This window comes from Amblyraja radiata, chromosome 9 (genome assembly GCF_010909765.2).
Source record: "Amblyraja radiata isolate CabotCenter1 chromosome 9, sAmbRad1.1.pri, whole genome shotgun sequence".
In the NCBI taxonomy this organism is placed as follows: domain Eukaryota; kingdom Metazoa; phylum Chordata; class Chondrichthyes; order Rajiformes; family Rajidae; genus Amblyraja; species Amblyraja radiata.
The window spans coordinates 6,117,350-6,133,106 of NC_045964.1; the positions used below are offsets into that span (position 1 = coordinate 6,117,350).

Consider the following 15,757-nt stretch of genomic DNA (forward strand, 5'->3'; position numbering starts at 1 on the left):
CCTGAGGACTAATTCTCTTGCTGATAACAGGCTCTGGGCATCCAAAATGGAATTTTATCTTCCCTGAATGAACAATCTGCATTTCAACAAGCACAAAGATTGAACAAATTGTCGTTGGGAACTTGGTATCCAATTTCACTCAGGCAGGAGCTTACCAGGCAGAGCCCGACACTCCGAAGATGTAGGTGATACAATTCAACAGCTGCAGTTCCTGCAGTCCCAGCAGGATCCCATAGAGGGAGGTCATCGCTCTCATCCCACCGCCCGAGCCAAGGATCGCAATGATGGGTGCCTGGAGGTGACCAAAAACACAGCGCTCAATGCATTCGCCATGGTTCACTTCTCAACGAGCAGTAACAAGGCAGTGTCATTTTGGTTTAGAGGAACAGCATGGAACAGGCTGAGATTCTCAAAATCCTCGCGCACCACCTGCGTGACGCGCAAATGACACCCAAATGGGACAGGCCCTTAAAGCTTGGATGCTTAAACAAAATTCTGGAGTAACTCAGCGGCACAGGCAGCATCTCTGGAGAGAAGGAATGGATGATGTTTCGGGTTGAGATCCTTCTTCAGACTTTTACCTTGTAGAAGTGAAGCTAATTGGAACTTGTTTAGTTTAGAGATACAGCGCTGAAACAGGCCCTTCGGCCCACCGAGTCAGCGCCAACCAGTGATCCCCGCACATTAACACTATCCTACACACACTAGGGACAATTTTTACATTTATACCAAGCCAATTAACCTACAAACCTGTACGTCTTTGGAGTGTGGGAGGAAAGCGAAGATCTCGGAGAAAAACCCACGCAGGTCACGGGGAGAACGTACAAACTCTGTACAGACAGCACCCGTAGACGGGATCGAACCCGGGTCTCCGGCGCTGCATTCGCTGTAAGGCAGCAACTCTACCGCTGCGCCACCGTGACCGCAGTGGATGTTCTCCCACATCCTCTCCGTGTGAGTGCTGCGTATTCAGACCCGGCTTCCTAATGTGCTTACCTGACTGCTCTTGGGTATCTTTGTCAACTTGAGCACCTTCGCCAGTGCCCTCGCCACCAACTTCTTTCTCTTTGCAAGGAACTCCTTTTCGGGCTCAGCAATATCAAAGCTGAGGCGTACATCGAGATCTTCAAAGCTGTTTAACAAAGACACTCACAGTCAAACCAACTCATTGATCAGCAGATATAACTACAGGTAATCACTCGTCTAACACTAATATGAACATCCTTTATATAATAGGAACTGAAATATTTTATAACTGACCAAATTTGAAAAAATGTTAAGACTGCAAAGATGCTGTCTGGGCTAAAGGGCCTGTCCCACGAGCATGCGACTCCATGCGGCAAGCGCGACCTAACGTGGTCGCTTGAGCCGTACGGCCTCGCGGGGCCGGTCCCACTTCGATCGCCGGAGCCGTATGGCGTTGTGCGGGACTGGTCCCAACATCGCGCGGGGCTCCGAAAAACTGACCGTGTTCAAAAATTCCGCGCGGCAACGGCCTGCCGGCCCGCAGCCGCCTCGACGCCATACGCAGCGTCTCGACGCCGTACGTCACGCGCGAATTTCCCGCGGACTTCGCTCGAACTTCACGTCACTCACTCAACCTCCGCGCTGCCCCCGCGTCCGGTTTGGTCGCGCTCGCCGCATGCAGTCGCATGCTGGTGGGACCGGCCCTGTACGGGGATCACTCGACCTCCGCGCGACCCCCGCTTCTGGTTTGGTCGCGCTTGCCGCATGCAGGTCGCATGCTCGTGGGACAGGCCCTTAACCATAAGACACACACCAAGGTCCGATCACCCTGCGGTGGGCCTGCCTCGACTGAGGGTGTCTTGTGATAAAAGGCCGAAACACCCAGTGACGTTGAGGTACACAACTGAAGATATGTCTGATTGTTAGCAAAACCACCAAGAATGTCAATTGTAGTGAAAAATCTTAGGGATTGTAACATCCAGTCCTACTAATCAATCTGTTGAAATTAATGAGCTTAAAATATTATTCTGCTTTGACAATTAATTTGATCACAAAATCTACAATACGTCTGATCAGATATATCCAAGGACACTGTGGGAAGCTAGAGGGGAAATTGCATGAGCCCTGGGTGAGATTTATGAGCCGTCATTAAATACGGGCGAGGTGCCGAAAGAGTGGAGGCTGGCAAACGTTGTGCCTCTATTCAAGTAGGGCTGCAGGGAAACGGCTGGGAACTATAGGCCAGCGAGCCTCACATCTGTGGTCGGAAAGATACTAGAGAGTATTCCGAGCGAATAGATTAACATGTATTTAAATGGACAAGAGCTGATTAGGGGGATAGTAAGCATGGTTTTGTATGTGGGAGGACGTGTCTCATGAATCAGATCGAGTTATTTTGAAGATGTGCCAAACTGGGTGATGAGGGCAGAGCTGTAGATGTTGTGTACATGGGTTTCAGCAAAACATTTGACAAGGTTCCACGTGATGGGCTGCTTTGGAAGGTTCGATCGCATGGGAGAGATAGCTGAATGGATAGAAAATTGGCTCCATGGAAGGAAGCAGAGGGCGATGGTGGAAGGTTGCTTCTCGGACTGGAGGCCTGCGACTAGTGGTGTGCCTCAGGGTTCAGTGCTGGGCCCATTGCTGTTTGTCATCTACATCAATGATTTGGATGAGAATGTACATGGTTGATTAGCAAGTTTGCAGACGATACAAAAGTGTGTGATTTGTAGATAGTGAGGATGGTCGTCAAAAATTGCAGCAGGATCTGGATCGATTGGCCAGGTGAGCTGCGGAATGGTTGATGGAATTTAATACAGAGAAGTGTGAGGTGTTGCATTTCGGGACGACTGACATGGGCAGGACCTACAGTGAATGGTCGGACTCTGGGGAGTGTTGTAGAGCAGTGAGATCTAGGAGTGCAGCTGCATAGTTCCTTAAAAGTAGCATCACAGGTAGTTAGGGAGGTCAATAAAGCTCTCAGCACATTGGCCTTCCTCAGTCAGAGTATTGAGTATAGAAATTGGGAGGTCATGTTGCAGTTATATTAGACATTTGTGAGGCCACATTTCCAGTCCAAAGAAGGGTCTCAACCTAAAATGTCACCTATTCCTTTCTCCAGAGATGCTGCCTGACCCGCTGAGCTACTGCTTTTTGTGTCTATCTTCAATGCAAATCAGCATCCGCAGTTCCTTCCTCCACATTTAGTGTATTGTGTTCGGATTTAGTCACCATGTTATAGGAAAGATGTTGTCAAACTGGAAAGGGTGCAGAGAGGATTTGCGAGGATGTAGCCAGGACTCAATGGCCTGAGCTATGGGAAGAGGTTGTTGCAGGCCAGGACTTCACTCCTTGGAGCGCAGGAGGATGAGGGGTGATATCTAGGAGGAGTTGATGGGAATGAGGGGAGAATACATTCAAAGTGCGGGGTTAGTGTGTCTCAGTGTTTCATTTTTCTACGTCTATAACCTGAAATATTAGCTCCGTGATTCTGCAGAGATGTTGCCCAACCTGGAGCTGCCGACTGTGAGGGAATCCCCGTTCCAGCGCAGGTTCGCAGAAACAGCAGGTATAGTGAGTACAGTACCCGGAAACTACGGGGAGGCCTCCATTGTGTCCGGAAACGTGGCCGATGGGCAGGTCCACGCCAGACTGAAGCGCAGGGGACTTCGGCCCCCTCTCCCTACTATCCTACTGGCAAATGTACAGTCCCTTGAAAATAAAGTAGAGGACTTAAGGGCAAGGCTGCTTTATCAAAGGGAGCTGAGGGAATGCTCTGTGTTCTGTTTCACAGAGACATGGCTCACCCCCAGCTCCCCAGACTCAGCGGTCCAGCCTGAAGGGTTCTCCATCCACCGTATGGACCGTACACTGGCATCTGGGAAAGGGAGAGGATAGGGTGTCTGCCTCGTGGTCAACACTGCGTGGTGCTCAGACGTGGCAGTCCTGTCCAACTCCTGCTCTCCACACCTGGAACATCTGGCAGTGAAGTGCCGTCCCTTCTACCTCCCAAGGGAGTTCACCTCCATCATCCTGACCGCGGTCTACATCCCTCCCCAGGCAGATGTCCGTCTGGCACTGGAGGAGCTGCACGTCGTGGTCAACAAACTCCAGACGTCTTACCCCGAGGCATTTACCACCATTGCTGGGGACTTCAATAAAGCAAACCTTACGAAATCACACCCTAACTTCCACCAACATGTCTCCTGCTGCACCAGAGGACCTAACACCCTCGACCACTGCTACACCACCATCAAGAATGCCTATTGTTCTATCCCTCGCCCTCACTTCGGTAAATCCGACCCTACAGGCAGCAATTGAAGAGCGCACCCCCAGAGGTGAGAACTGTACAGAGCTGGTCGGGGGGGGGGGGGGGGGGGGGGGGGGGGGGGGCAGAAGAACTCCAGGACTGTTTGGAGTCTGTAGACTGGGCAATGTTCAAGGACTCGGCAACGGACCTAAACAAATACGCCACAGTCGTTACAGACTTCCAACATAAACCTTCCGAGTGTTTCCCAATCAGAAGCATTGGATGAACTCTGAGATCCGCACTCTTCTGAGGACCAGACACCGGGCATTCACGTCTGATGATACAGTGGTCTACAAGTAGTCCAGATACGACCTTGGTAAGGCCATCAAAAAGGCCAAAAGGGACTTCTGCTCCAAATTGGAGGATGAGACAGATGTTTGGCAGCTGTGGCGGGGCCTGAATGCAATCACCTCCTACAAGGCGAAATCAGGAGGCAGCTCGAATGCCGGTGTAACATCACTCCCTGACGAGCTCAATGCGTTTTACGCACGCTTTGATAGGGAGAATACTGATGTGCCTTCACGATCCCCCATTCGCTGTGATGGCATCTCAGTCTCAGTCACAGAGGCCGACGTCAGGAAATCCTTCAGAGGGGTGAACCCCCGAAAAGCACCTGGACCTGATGGTATACCCGGTCGTGTTCTAAAAACCTGTGGAGACCAACTGGCTGGAGTTTTTACGGACATTTTCAACCTCTCACTTCTGAGGTCTGAGGTCCCCACCTGCTTTAAAAGGGCATCAATTATACCAGTGCCCAAGAAGAGCAAGGTGACATGCCTCAATGTCTATCGACCTGTGCCACTAACGTCTATGGCGGTGAAGTGCTTTGAGAGGTTGATCATGGAGCAAATCAACTCCTTCCTCGACAAAAACCTGGACCCACTGCAGTTCGCTTACCGCCACAACAGATCAACGGTGGATGCGATCTCGCTGGCCCTCCACTCCGCTCTGGACCACTTGGACAACAAAAACTCATGTGTCAGGCTGTTATTCATTGATTACAGCTCGGCATTTAACACAATCATCCCCTCCAAGCTGGTTACCAAATTCGCAGAACTGGGTCTCTGCGCATCCCTCTGCAATTCGATCCTCGACTTCCTCATTCACAGACCACAGTCTGTTCGTATGGGTGGAAATGTGTCAGCCTCGATAACAATCAGCACGGGAGCACCTCAAGGCTGCGTGCTCAGCCCCCTGCTTTACTCACTCTATACTCATGACTGCGTAGCCGGTCACAGTGCGAACTCCATCATCAAGTTCGCTGACGACACCACTGTTGTGGGACGTATCACTGATGGGGATGAGTCAGTATAGAAGAGAGATCGAGCAACTGTCCATATGGTGACAGCGCAATAACCTGGCCCTCAACACCAGCAAAACCACGGAACTGATTGTAGACTTTGGAAGGAGTAGGATGGGGACCCACAGCCCCGTTTATATCAACGGTTGAAAGGGTCAAGAGCTTCAAATTCCTGGGCGTGCGCATCACTGAAGATCTCTCTTGGTCCGAGAACACTAATGCAATTATCAAGAAAGCTCATCAGCACCTCTACTTCCTGAGAAGATTACGGAGAGTCGGTTTGTCAAGGAGGACTCTCTCTAACTTCTACAGGTGCACAGTAGAGAGCATGCTGACCGGTTGCATCGTGGCTTGGTTCGGCAACTTGACCGCCCTGGAGAGGAAAAGACTGCAAAAAGTAGTAAACACTGCCCAGTCCATCATCGGCTCTGACCTTCCTTCCATCGAGGGGATCTATCGCAGTCGCTGCCTCAAAAAGGCTGGCAGTATCATCAAAGACCCACACCATCCTGGCCACACACTCATCTCCCTGCTACCTTCAGGTAGAAGGTACACGAGCCTGAAGACTGCAACAACCAGGTTCAGGAATAGCTACTTCCCCACAGCCATCAGGCTATTAAACCTGGCTCGGACAAAACTCTGATTATTAATATCTGTTATTTGCACTTTACCAGTTTATTTATTCATGTGTGTAAATATTTATATTATGGTATATGGACACACTGATCTGTTTTGTAGTAAATGCCTACTATGTTCTGTGTGCTGAAGCAAAGCAAGAATTTCATTGTCCTATCAGGGACACATGACAATAAACTCACTTGAACTTGAACACTTGAACTAGCCTGTTTCATATGTTCATATGACAACATGCCTCATATTTCGTTTGGGCAGCTTACAACTAAGCGGTATAAATATCGACTTCTCTAACTTCAAGTAACCCTCTCTCCATCCCTCCCCCATGCTAGTTCTCCGACCAATCTGACTGTCCTGATTAATTTTGCATTGTATGCCTCGTTGTCACCTTCCCCCAGCTGACAATGATCTTTTCTACATTTTCCTTGTGCTTCATCCACTTTGATCACTCGTTTTTCCTCACCTAACTCACCATATCTCTCGTTTCCCTCTCCCCTGACTCGGTCTGAAGAAGGGTCTCGACCCAAAACGTCACCCATTTCTTTTATCCAGAGATGCTGTCTGTCCCGCTGAATTACTCCAGCGTTTAGTGTGGTCTCCGGTGTCACTGGGCCTAACATCGTGGAGCCGGCGGCGGCCTCCAACCGGAACCAACTGAGGGCTCCAGCCGCGGAGCCTGCGGACCTGCCATCGCGGAGCTGGCTGACTTCGGATCGGGGAGAGCTGTGGTGGTGCGCGGCTGTGACCCGACTTCGGAGCTTCAGAGGCTCCGGCCACAGGCCCTGTGGACAGGAACATCGGGAGCTCGCAGGTCCCTGGTGGGAGACCGCTTTTCGGAGCTCCCGCAATGGCAACTTCTCCCGCCGGAATCACGGGGTTTAAATGACTCGGAGCGGGGCTTAACATCGCCTGGTACGGCTTAATGGCCGCGGGACTTACCATCGCCCGCCGGGGGCTTTAACATCGTGAGCCCCAGTCGCCTCGACGCTGCAGTTGGACTACTGGACCGCAGGAGAAGAACAAAGGGAAGAGATAAGACTTTTGCCTTCCATCACAGTGAGGAGGTGTTGGAGATTCACTGTGATGGATGTTAGTGTAAATTGGGTTAAGTGTGTGTTTTGAGTTTTTTTTGTAATGTCATGACTGCAGGAATGAAATTTCGTTCGAACCTTGTCTGTTTGAATGACAATAAAAGGCATTCTATTCTATCTTCGGTGTAAAGCAGCATCAGTAGTTCCTTCCTCACAATGAATGGAAAACCAGTCAAGCAACTTACCATTTCTGGGCCTTCAGCTGCAGGTCAACGGTCTGCTCCTAAGAGAGAGTACGAAGAGTTTAAGGTCAGACTGGCAGAGAATGAGGCAAGTATAACATGACATTGAAACCCACCTCTTCTTGTGAATGTAATCACCCAGATCAAACTGCAAACATCTTTCCCTTGACGTAACATAATGAAGATAACTTTACGATAAAGCTGCTCTTCGGAAAGGCCATACAGTGAGTACACATCTGGAACTGAATGTAATAATGTTACTCCAGCTAAATGCTGGAAAACGTGCAAATAGTCCTTGCCAACCGCCAACTGTAATCGTTATCAACATCTCGTCACGGTATGTTCATGTTGGAAGGTCATGTCACAGTTCATCGGAGCAGAATTAGGCCATTCGGCCCATCAAGACTGCTTCGCCATTCAATCATGGCTGATCTATCTCTCCCTCCTAACCCCATTCTCCTGCCTTCTCCCCATAACCCCCGACACCCGTACTAACCAAGAATCTATCCATCTCTACCTTAAAAATATCCATTGATTTGGCCTCCACAGCCTTCTGTGGAAAATAATTGCCCAGATTCACCACCCTCTGATTCCTCCTCATCTCCGTCATGTAGATTAGTGGCTCATGCTTTTGTAGTTACGTCCACTAGCTTATTAGCGTCGCGGTCTACTGCACTTGGCAGTCTGAAGTAAATTCTCAAGTGAGAATTTGTCATTGTTTATCCTGAATAAATGGTGTATAACCTGACATGGCATGAGGTCGTTCTTTTCACAAGGACTCTAAATCGACATGGTGTCAGAAGTGGGATTAACGTCTGTTCTGGGACGGGCAACGGGGTACGGGTCTGCCTTGACAATAATCGTTGAGCAGGGGAACCCAAGACAGGGTCACCGCAAATGTTGCGTAAGTTGAGCAAATCCAGGAATACGTCAGATTTGGCCACTTCCTAAAGGAACGTCCTTTAATTCTGAGGCTATGGCCTCTAGTCCTAGATTCTCCCACTAGTGGAAACATCGACATTCATTCTATCCAAGCCTTTCACTATTCTGTACGTTTCAATGAGGTGTCCCCTCAACCTTCTAAACTCCAGCGAGTACAGGCCCAGTGCCGTCAAACGCTCTTCATATGTTAGAGTGTGGTTGAGGCTATATGTAAGAGTACATATTTTCCATATGTGTTCAAGGTGCGTTCGGGAAGGAAGGGGCCACTCACTCCGTACACAGTACACTGGGTGCGCAATTCTCTGCACCCAGACTCAGAATACACAAGATTATGCTTTTTATCAGTGTTGGTTTAAACGATCAGAGCCCATGGGATCGTGGCAGTGGGAGACAGAGGGAGATGGTGGAGGCTTGCGTTTGTGTTCAGATGCCTGTGAGTGTGTACCACAGTGTGCATCGCAGTGATGTACCAGAGGAATCAGTGATTGGACCATTAGTGCGTATTAGACCTGGACCTTGTGAGACCTTGTGACCAATTAAAGATTAAATGTGAATCAGAGAACATAGAACAGTACAGAAACAGGCCCTTCGGCCCACAATGTTTGTGCTGAACATGATGCCAAGTTAAACTGGTCTCATCTGCCTGTACATGATCCATATCCCTCCATTTCCTACACCTCCATGTGCCTATCAAAAAACCTATTAAACGCCACTTCGTAACTGCTTCCCACCACCCCTGCAACACGTTCTATGCCCCCACCACTAAGTAAGTAAGCAAGTAAGTAATTTTTATTTATATAGCACTTTTAAATTAAATCCCGTTGAAGCCAAAGTGCTTTACAGAGAAGAAATCAGATTACCATACATCCATATAAAAGAAAAAAAAGAAAAAAGACACTATAGAATTCAACATAAACGTCCCCCCACAGCAGAGTCAACACTTTCCACTGTGAGGGAAGGCACTAAAAAGTCCAGTCCTCCTCCTCTTAGTTCACCCAAGGCCGTGGCCTATTTGAGGCCTCCGCAGTCGCCGCAACGGCGGGCCGATGTTATAGGCCCTCTCGCCGGATGATGGAGTTCCGTCGTCGGGAGAACACTCTTCCGCGGCATTGGAGTAACTGGAACGGTCGCTTCCTCCCCGGAGACCGTGGCTCCCAAAGTCCACGGGCCGCGCTGGTCGGAGCCCGGCAAGAGATCCCAGGCCCCGCGGTGTTTGAAATCAGTGCCGCCCGCGGCTGGACGCCCACAGCCACCGCTCCGCGATGTTCCCATCGGCGGTCTTCAGCCCTCCGGAGCCCCACCACTGTCTGTGTATAAAAACTTGCCCCGCACATCTGCTGGTGTTGGACATTTTTCCACCCACGGATAGACTCAGATAGTCCACCATATCTGAGCCTCTCATAATTTTATACACTTCTATCAAGTCTCCCCTCAACCTCCGACATTATAGAGAATGCAATCAACATTTATCCAGCCTCTCCCTATAGACGACGTCATCACATCCAGGCACTTGCATTCAGGTCAACCTCCTCTCTGAAGCCACCACATTTTCCCTGTAAAGGGGCGACCAGAACTGCACGCAATAATCCAAATGCAGCCTAACCAGGGTCATAGAGAGCCCAAGGTATTGGAGAGAGAGTGTTGGCATGGATTGAAAACTGGCTGTCATAGAAAACAGGAATAAATGGATCCTTTTCAAGCCCGAGGGATGCAACTAGTTGCGCACCTCAGCGATAGTACCTGATAAGAGTCAGTCATATGGTCATCCAGCAGAGAAAAAGGCCATTCAGCCCAATTTTCCCATGCCAACCAACATGCCCCATCTACTCTAGTCCTACATGCCTGCGTTTGATCCATATCCTTCTAAACCCATCCCATTCATGTATCTGTCCAAATGTTTTATAAACTTTTTGACAGTGCCTGCTCAACTACTCTGGCAGTTTGTTTCATATATCCACCACCTTTGTGTAAAAAAGTTGCCATTCATGTTCCTGTTAAGTCTTGCCCTCCCCCCCTCACCATCCAAACACAACCTTCCACCATCACCCTCTGCTTCCTTCCATGAAGCAAATTCTCTATCCAGCTAGCTAGCTCTCCCTGGATCCCATACGATGTAACCTTCCAGAGCAGCCTACCATGTGGAACCTTATCAATAGACAATAGACAACAGACAATAGGTGCAGGAGTAGGCCATTCGGCCCATCGAGCCAGCACCGCCATTTAATGTGATCATGGCTGATCATCCCCAATCAGTACCCCGTTCCTGCCTTCTCCCCATATCCCCTGACTCCGCTATTTTTAAGAGCCCCTTACAGAGGAGAGGGCAGACTATCGTGCCTCTGCAGAGTTACTAATAGAGCTTTCAGAGTTTCAACAGTACTTAAAAAGAACCATAACAGGATATGTTTAATAAATGCTAGCTGTCCATTGTCATTGACGAAACAAAAGCATTTCATGTTACCTCGGTACAAATGACAATAATAAACTAAATTATTATTTAGTGGAGAGGTGTTGAAATTGCAAACAGCAGCTGAACTACTTAAAAAATATATATATTATTCCCATAAAAGGCATTTTTTGGTTTTAAAACTGACCTGCTTTAGAACAAAAGAAAAAAAAAATCTGCCTACATTAGAATATTTGAATAAAAAATAAACAGGATTGGAGACACTCAGCAGATCAGGCAGCATCTACCGTGGAAGAATTTCAGTTAGTAAAATATCTTTCATCAAAAATGGGAAAATCTGGAAATGAAGTGACGTCTGTTGTACCAACGAGACTGAGAGACTGGCTGTGACACGTATGTGTGGATTAAGTGTCGGTGGTGAAACATGTCAAAGGCAGCTGGCCTCTCTGGAGGAAGTGTACAGAGAAGGGAGTAGACTGGACTCAAGAGGGGAAAACCATAACACTGGAGCTGAGAGATACAAATCACTGCCCGCTGCTGGAAGTTTGAAATAAACAATGCTGGGAAGGTCTGGCAAGTTAGGCAGCGGCTGTGGAGAGAAATGCAAAGAAATGCAGGTGTTGGAAACAGGGAACACACACTGAAAATACCTGAAACACTCAGCAGACAAGACAACATCTACAGAGGATGAACCTAGACAACACTGCAGGCTGCCATTATCCTGCCTAACTGCCTCCAAATCTGAGGAAGGAAATTCTTGCTATTGAGGGAGTGCAGCGTATGTTCGCCAGGTTAATTCCCGGGATGGAGGGACTGTCATGTGTTGATAGAATGGAGCGACTGGGCTTGTATACACTGGAATTTAGAAGGATGAGAGGGAATCTTATTGAAACATATAAGATCATTAAGGGATTGGACACGCTAGAGGCAGGAAACATGTTCCCGATGTTGCGGAAGTCTTGAACCAGGGGCCACAGTTTAAGAATAAGGGGTAAGCCATGTAGAACGGAGATGAGGAAAAACTTTTTTCACCCCGAGAGTTGTGAATCTGTGGAATTCTCTCCCTCAGAGGGCGGTGGAGGCCGGTTCTCTGGATGCTTTCAAGAGAGTTAGATAGAGCTCTTAAAGATAGCGGAGTCAGGGGATATGGGGAGAAGGCAGGAACGGGGTACTGATTGGGGATGATCAGCCATGATCACAGTGAATGGCGGTGCTGGCTCGAAGGGCCGAATGGCCTACTCCTGCACCTATTGTCTATTGTCCTTGAAATAATATTGACCTAATACGCTGAACTCTGTCCCTCCCTCCCACATCCCCACCCACAGACGTTGCCTGACCCGCTGAGCATCCACAGCATTCCCCACCCTTACGTCAGAACTGGTCCGTACAAGAAGCCACAGGCAGAGAGGTGGGAGTGGGTGGGGGGGGGGGGGGACTATTAACGTGCTGAGAAAATGGAAGCTCAGGATCGCATGTGAAGCAGATACCCCCCCAATGATGGGCCGAATGGCCTAATTCTGTTCCTATCCCTTATGAACACTATTAATCTCAGCATCTCAGACTCATAGTCACACATCATGGAAACAGGCCCTTTGGCCCAACAGGCCCCAGACTTGATAGCTTGTGAACACGGCTGAAATATTAACAAATTGAGGATATTCCGACTGCACATGGATAGTAATTGCCAGTTTTGCTCACCTGTCCCAGGGGTAAAGAAACACCCCTGTTCTTCCCCAGAGGAAGCTGCCGCAGTGGCACGGAGCCCGAGCCCACCACATAGGTCTCCTTCGACATTTCAACACTCATGTCCTCCTGTGAAGTTGGACACGTGTTCAAAAGAGCCTTAGATTACAAACCTCCAAGTGCTCTACTGATGTATTTCATATCTGTGATAAGGTAACTTACACATTCCTATAGAACATAGAAACATAGAAAATAGGTGCAGGAGGAGGCCATTCGGCCCTTCGAGCCAACACCGCCATTCATTGTGATCGTGGCTGATCGTCCCCTATCAATAACCCGTGCCTGCCTTCTCCCCATATCCGTTGATTCCACTACCCCCTAGAGCTCTCTCTTAAATCCATCCAGTGACTTGGCCCCCACTGCCCTCTGTGGCAGGGAATTCCACAAATTCACAACTCTCTGGGTGAAAACGTTTTTTCTCACCTCAGTCTTAAATGGCCTCCCCTTTATTCTAAGACTGTGGCCCCTGGTTTGGGACTCGTCCAACATTGGGAATATTTTCCCTGCATCTAGCTTGTCCAGTCCTTTTATAATTTTGTATGTTTCTATAAGATCACCCCTCATCCTTCTAAACTCCAGTGAATACAAGCCTAGTCTTTTCAATCTTTCCTCATATGACAGTCCCGCCATCCCAGGGATCAATCTCGTGAACTTACGCTGCACTGCCTCAATCACAAGGATGTCCTTCCTCAAATTAGGAGACCAAAACTGTACACAATAGATTGCTATAGATTGCTAGAGTCTAAAGAAATTATTTGCAGCCACTTTCGAACTTACAGCTGACATGGCGTCCCACAAACTAATTTGATCACGTAAGTAAGTAAATGTTATTTATATAGCATGTTTAAATCAACTCGCGTTAAACCTAAAGTGTTTTACATAGAAGAAATAATTAAGTTTCCTTACATCCATAGAAAAATTAAAAGAAAGAAAAATGACACAACACATTATAGAATTCAACATGAACGTCCCCCCACAACAGAATCAAAAATTTCCGCTGAGGGGAAAGGTACCAGAACGTTCAGTCCTCTTCCTCTGTGATCACCCGAGGTCGGGGCCTATGGCTCACTCATGTTCCCCTTGAACTTATCTTGGACACAAATCACTGCTGCTTGTTGCTTAGTTGAATTCCTGGCACTAAGAGTATTAGTTTACACTGAAAATGGTGGGTGCATGGAGATGAATGAATGAATGAATGAATGAATGAATGAATGAATGAATTAATTAATCAATCAATTAATTAATTAATTAATTAATGAGTGAATGAATGAGTGAATGAGTGAATGAATGAATGAATGAATGAATGAGTGAATGAGTGAATGAATGAATGAATGAGTGAATGAATGAGTGAGTGAATGAGTGAATGAATGAATGAATGAATGAATGAATGAATGAATGAATGAATGAATGAATGAATGAATGAGTGAATGAATGAATGAATGAGTACATGAATGAATAAGTTTATTGGCCAAGTATGTACACATACAAGGAATTTGCCTTGGTGCTCCACTCACAAGTAACAACACGACATTAAGAATAAAACATAAAACATTAAAACATTAAGAATAAAACATTATGGTTTAAACATGTGAATGAAATTAAATACCAAAGCAAAAGGAGGCCACAGTTGTTTGGTTATTGAGTAGAGCTACTACTTGTGGAAAAAAACTGTTTTTATGTCCGGCTGTTACAGCTTTGACAGTCCGAAGTCGCCTTCCAGAGGAAAGTGATTGAAAGAGTTTGTGGCCAGGGTGAGAGGGGTCAGAGATGATCTTACCCACCTGCTTCCTGGCCCTTGCAGTGTACAGTTCATCAATGGGGGGGGAAGGCAGATATGATATTGGCATTTAAGATGTTTTTAGATAGGCACATGGATATGGACCGTGGCTGGAGATCAGTTTAATTTTGTATCATTTTCGATAAGGACATTATGGGCCGAAGGGCTTGATCCTGTGCTGCACTGTTCTATGTTCAGAGGAAGGGCCTCTACCAAAGGGAACACAGTGATTCAAGGCTGTTCAACATCTACTCAAAGATAACTAGGAATTATCAATAAAGCAAGGATATATGCCACGTATCGAGGAAGAACTTCAATGGTTCAAAGGTCAAGGGACTGGCCATTTTAAAATATGTGAAGCAGTGGAATGTCCCTTCTGAATATAGGCAACCATCCTACTAGCTTAGTTTAGAGATACAGCACGGAAAAAGGCCCTTCGGCCCACCGAGTCCGCGCTGACCAGCGATCCCCGCACACTAACGCTATCCTACACCCACTCGGGATACTTTGCAATTTTACCAAGCAAATTAACCTACAAACCTGCACGTCTTTGGAGTGTGGGAGGAAACTGAAGCACCCGGAGAAAAAACCATGCAGTTCACGGGGAGAACGTACAAACTCTGTACAGACAAGCACCCGTAGTCAGGATGGAACCCGGGTCTCTGGCAACTCTACCGCTGCGCCACCATGAGTTAACGTTTGCTCAACTGGCCACATAAATGGAGGCACCTCATAATTCTTCCAATAAAATTTCTAACTAATTAAGGAGAGGTGGAAATTTAATGGCAAAGCGGGTGTATGTTCTTTATTGTAGGTGTGCTGGTTTGAACAGGGATCAAAGTGTGATCGCATGCTGCTGTCTATACTAAAGGGGCTGTCCCACTTGGGCGACCTAATTAGCGAGTTTAGAAGAGTTTAGGAGAGTTTGAAAAAATGTTGTTGAAGACCTCCTTCCACTATGTTGAAGACTATCTTCGACTAGCTACGACTAACTTCGGGAAAATTGGACACCGAATAGTGAAGACGACCTCCTTCGATCTCCTTCGACCTCCTTTCAACTATGATGAAGACTATCTACGACTACCTTCAACTACCCTCGACTAACATGCCGACTTACTACGACTAAACCTACGAGTAAAAAAAGTATCAATTTTTTTCCATGGCGACCTTTTTTTACTCCCGGGCATTTTTCAACATGTTGAAAAATATGCCGCGACCTAGCTGAGGCCTCGAGTACACGGAGACCACTCTCGAGCATGAAGGAGAGTTACGAAGACCTCCTACGACCTCGTGTCGACCATGCTGCAAGTATGAGTCGAGGGCAAACGCGCCAGAACTCGCGGATTAGGTCGCCCAAGTGGGACAGCCCCTTAAGTGGTATGGCGTAAACTGGGGTGAGTGTAGCG

General features: G+C 47.7%; 1 protein-coding gene across 1 annotated transcript in view; it reads right to left on the reverse strand.

The window, feature by feature from the left end:
* Window positions 1–15,757, reverse strand: part of LOC116977288 (cytosolic phospholipase A2 zeta-like) — a 69,441-nt gene that overhangs the window by 26,229 nt on the left and 27,455 nt on the right. Inside the window, exons 9-12 of the mRNA XM_033027784.1 lie at window positions 12,530–12,643; window positions 7,486–7,523; window positions 997–1,132; window positions 156–292 (exon numbers count right to left, since the gene is read on the reverse strand). Coding sequence (XP_032883675.1) covers window positions 156–292; window positions 997–1,132; window positions 7,486–7,523; window positions 12,530–12,643 — 425 coding nt within the window. The remainder of the gene's footprint in view (window positions 1–155; window positions 293–996; window positions 1,133–7,485; window positions 7,524–12,529; window positions 12,644–15,757) is intronic.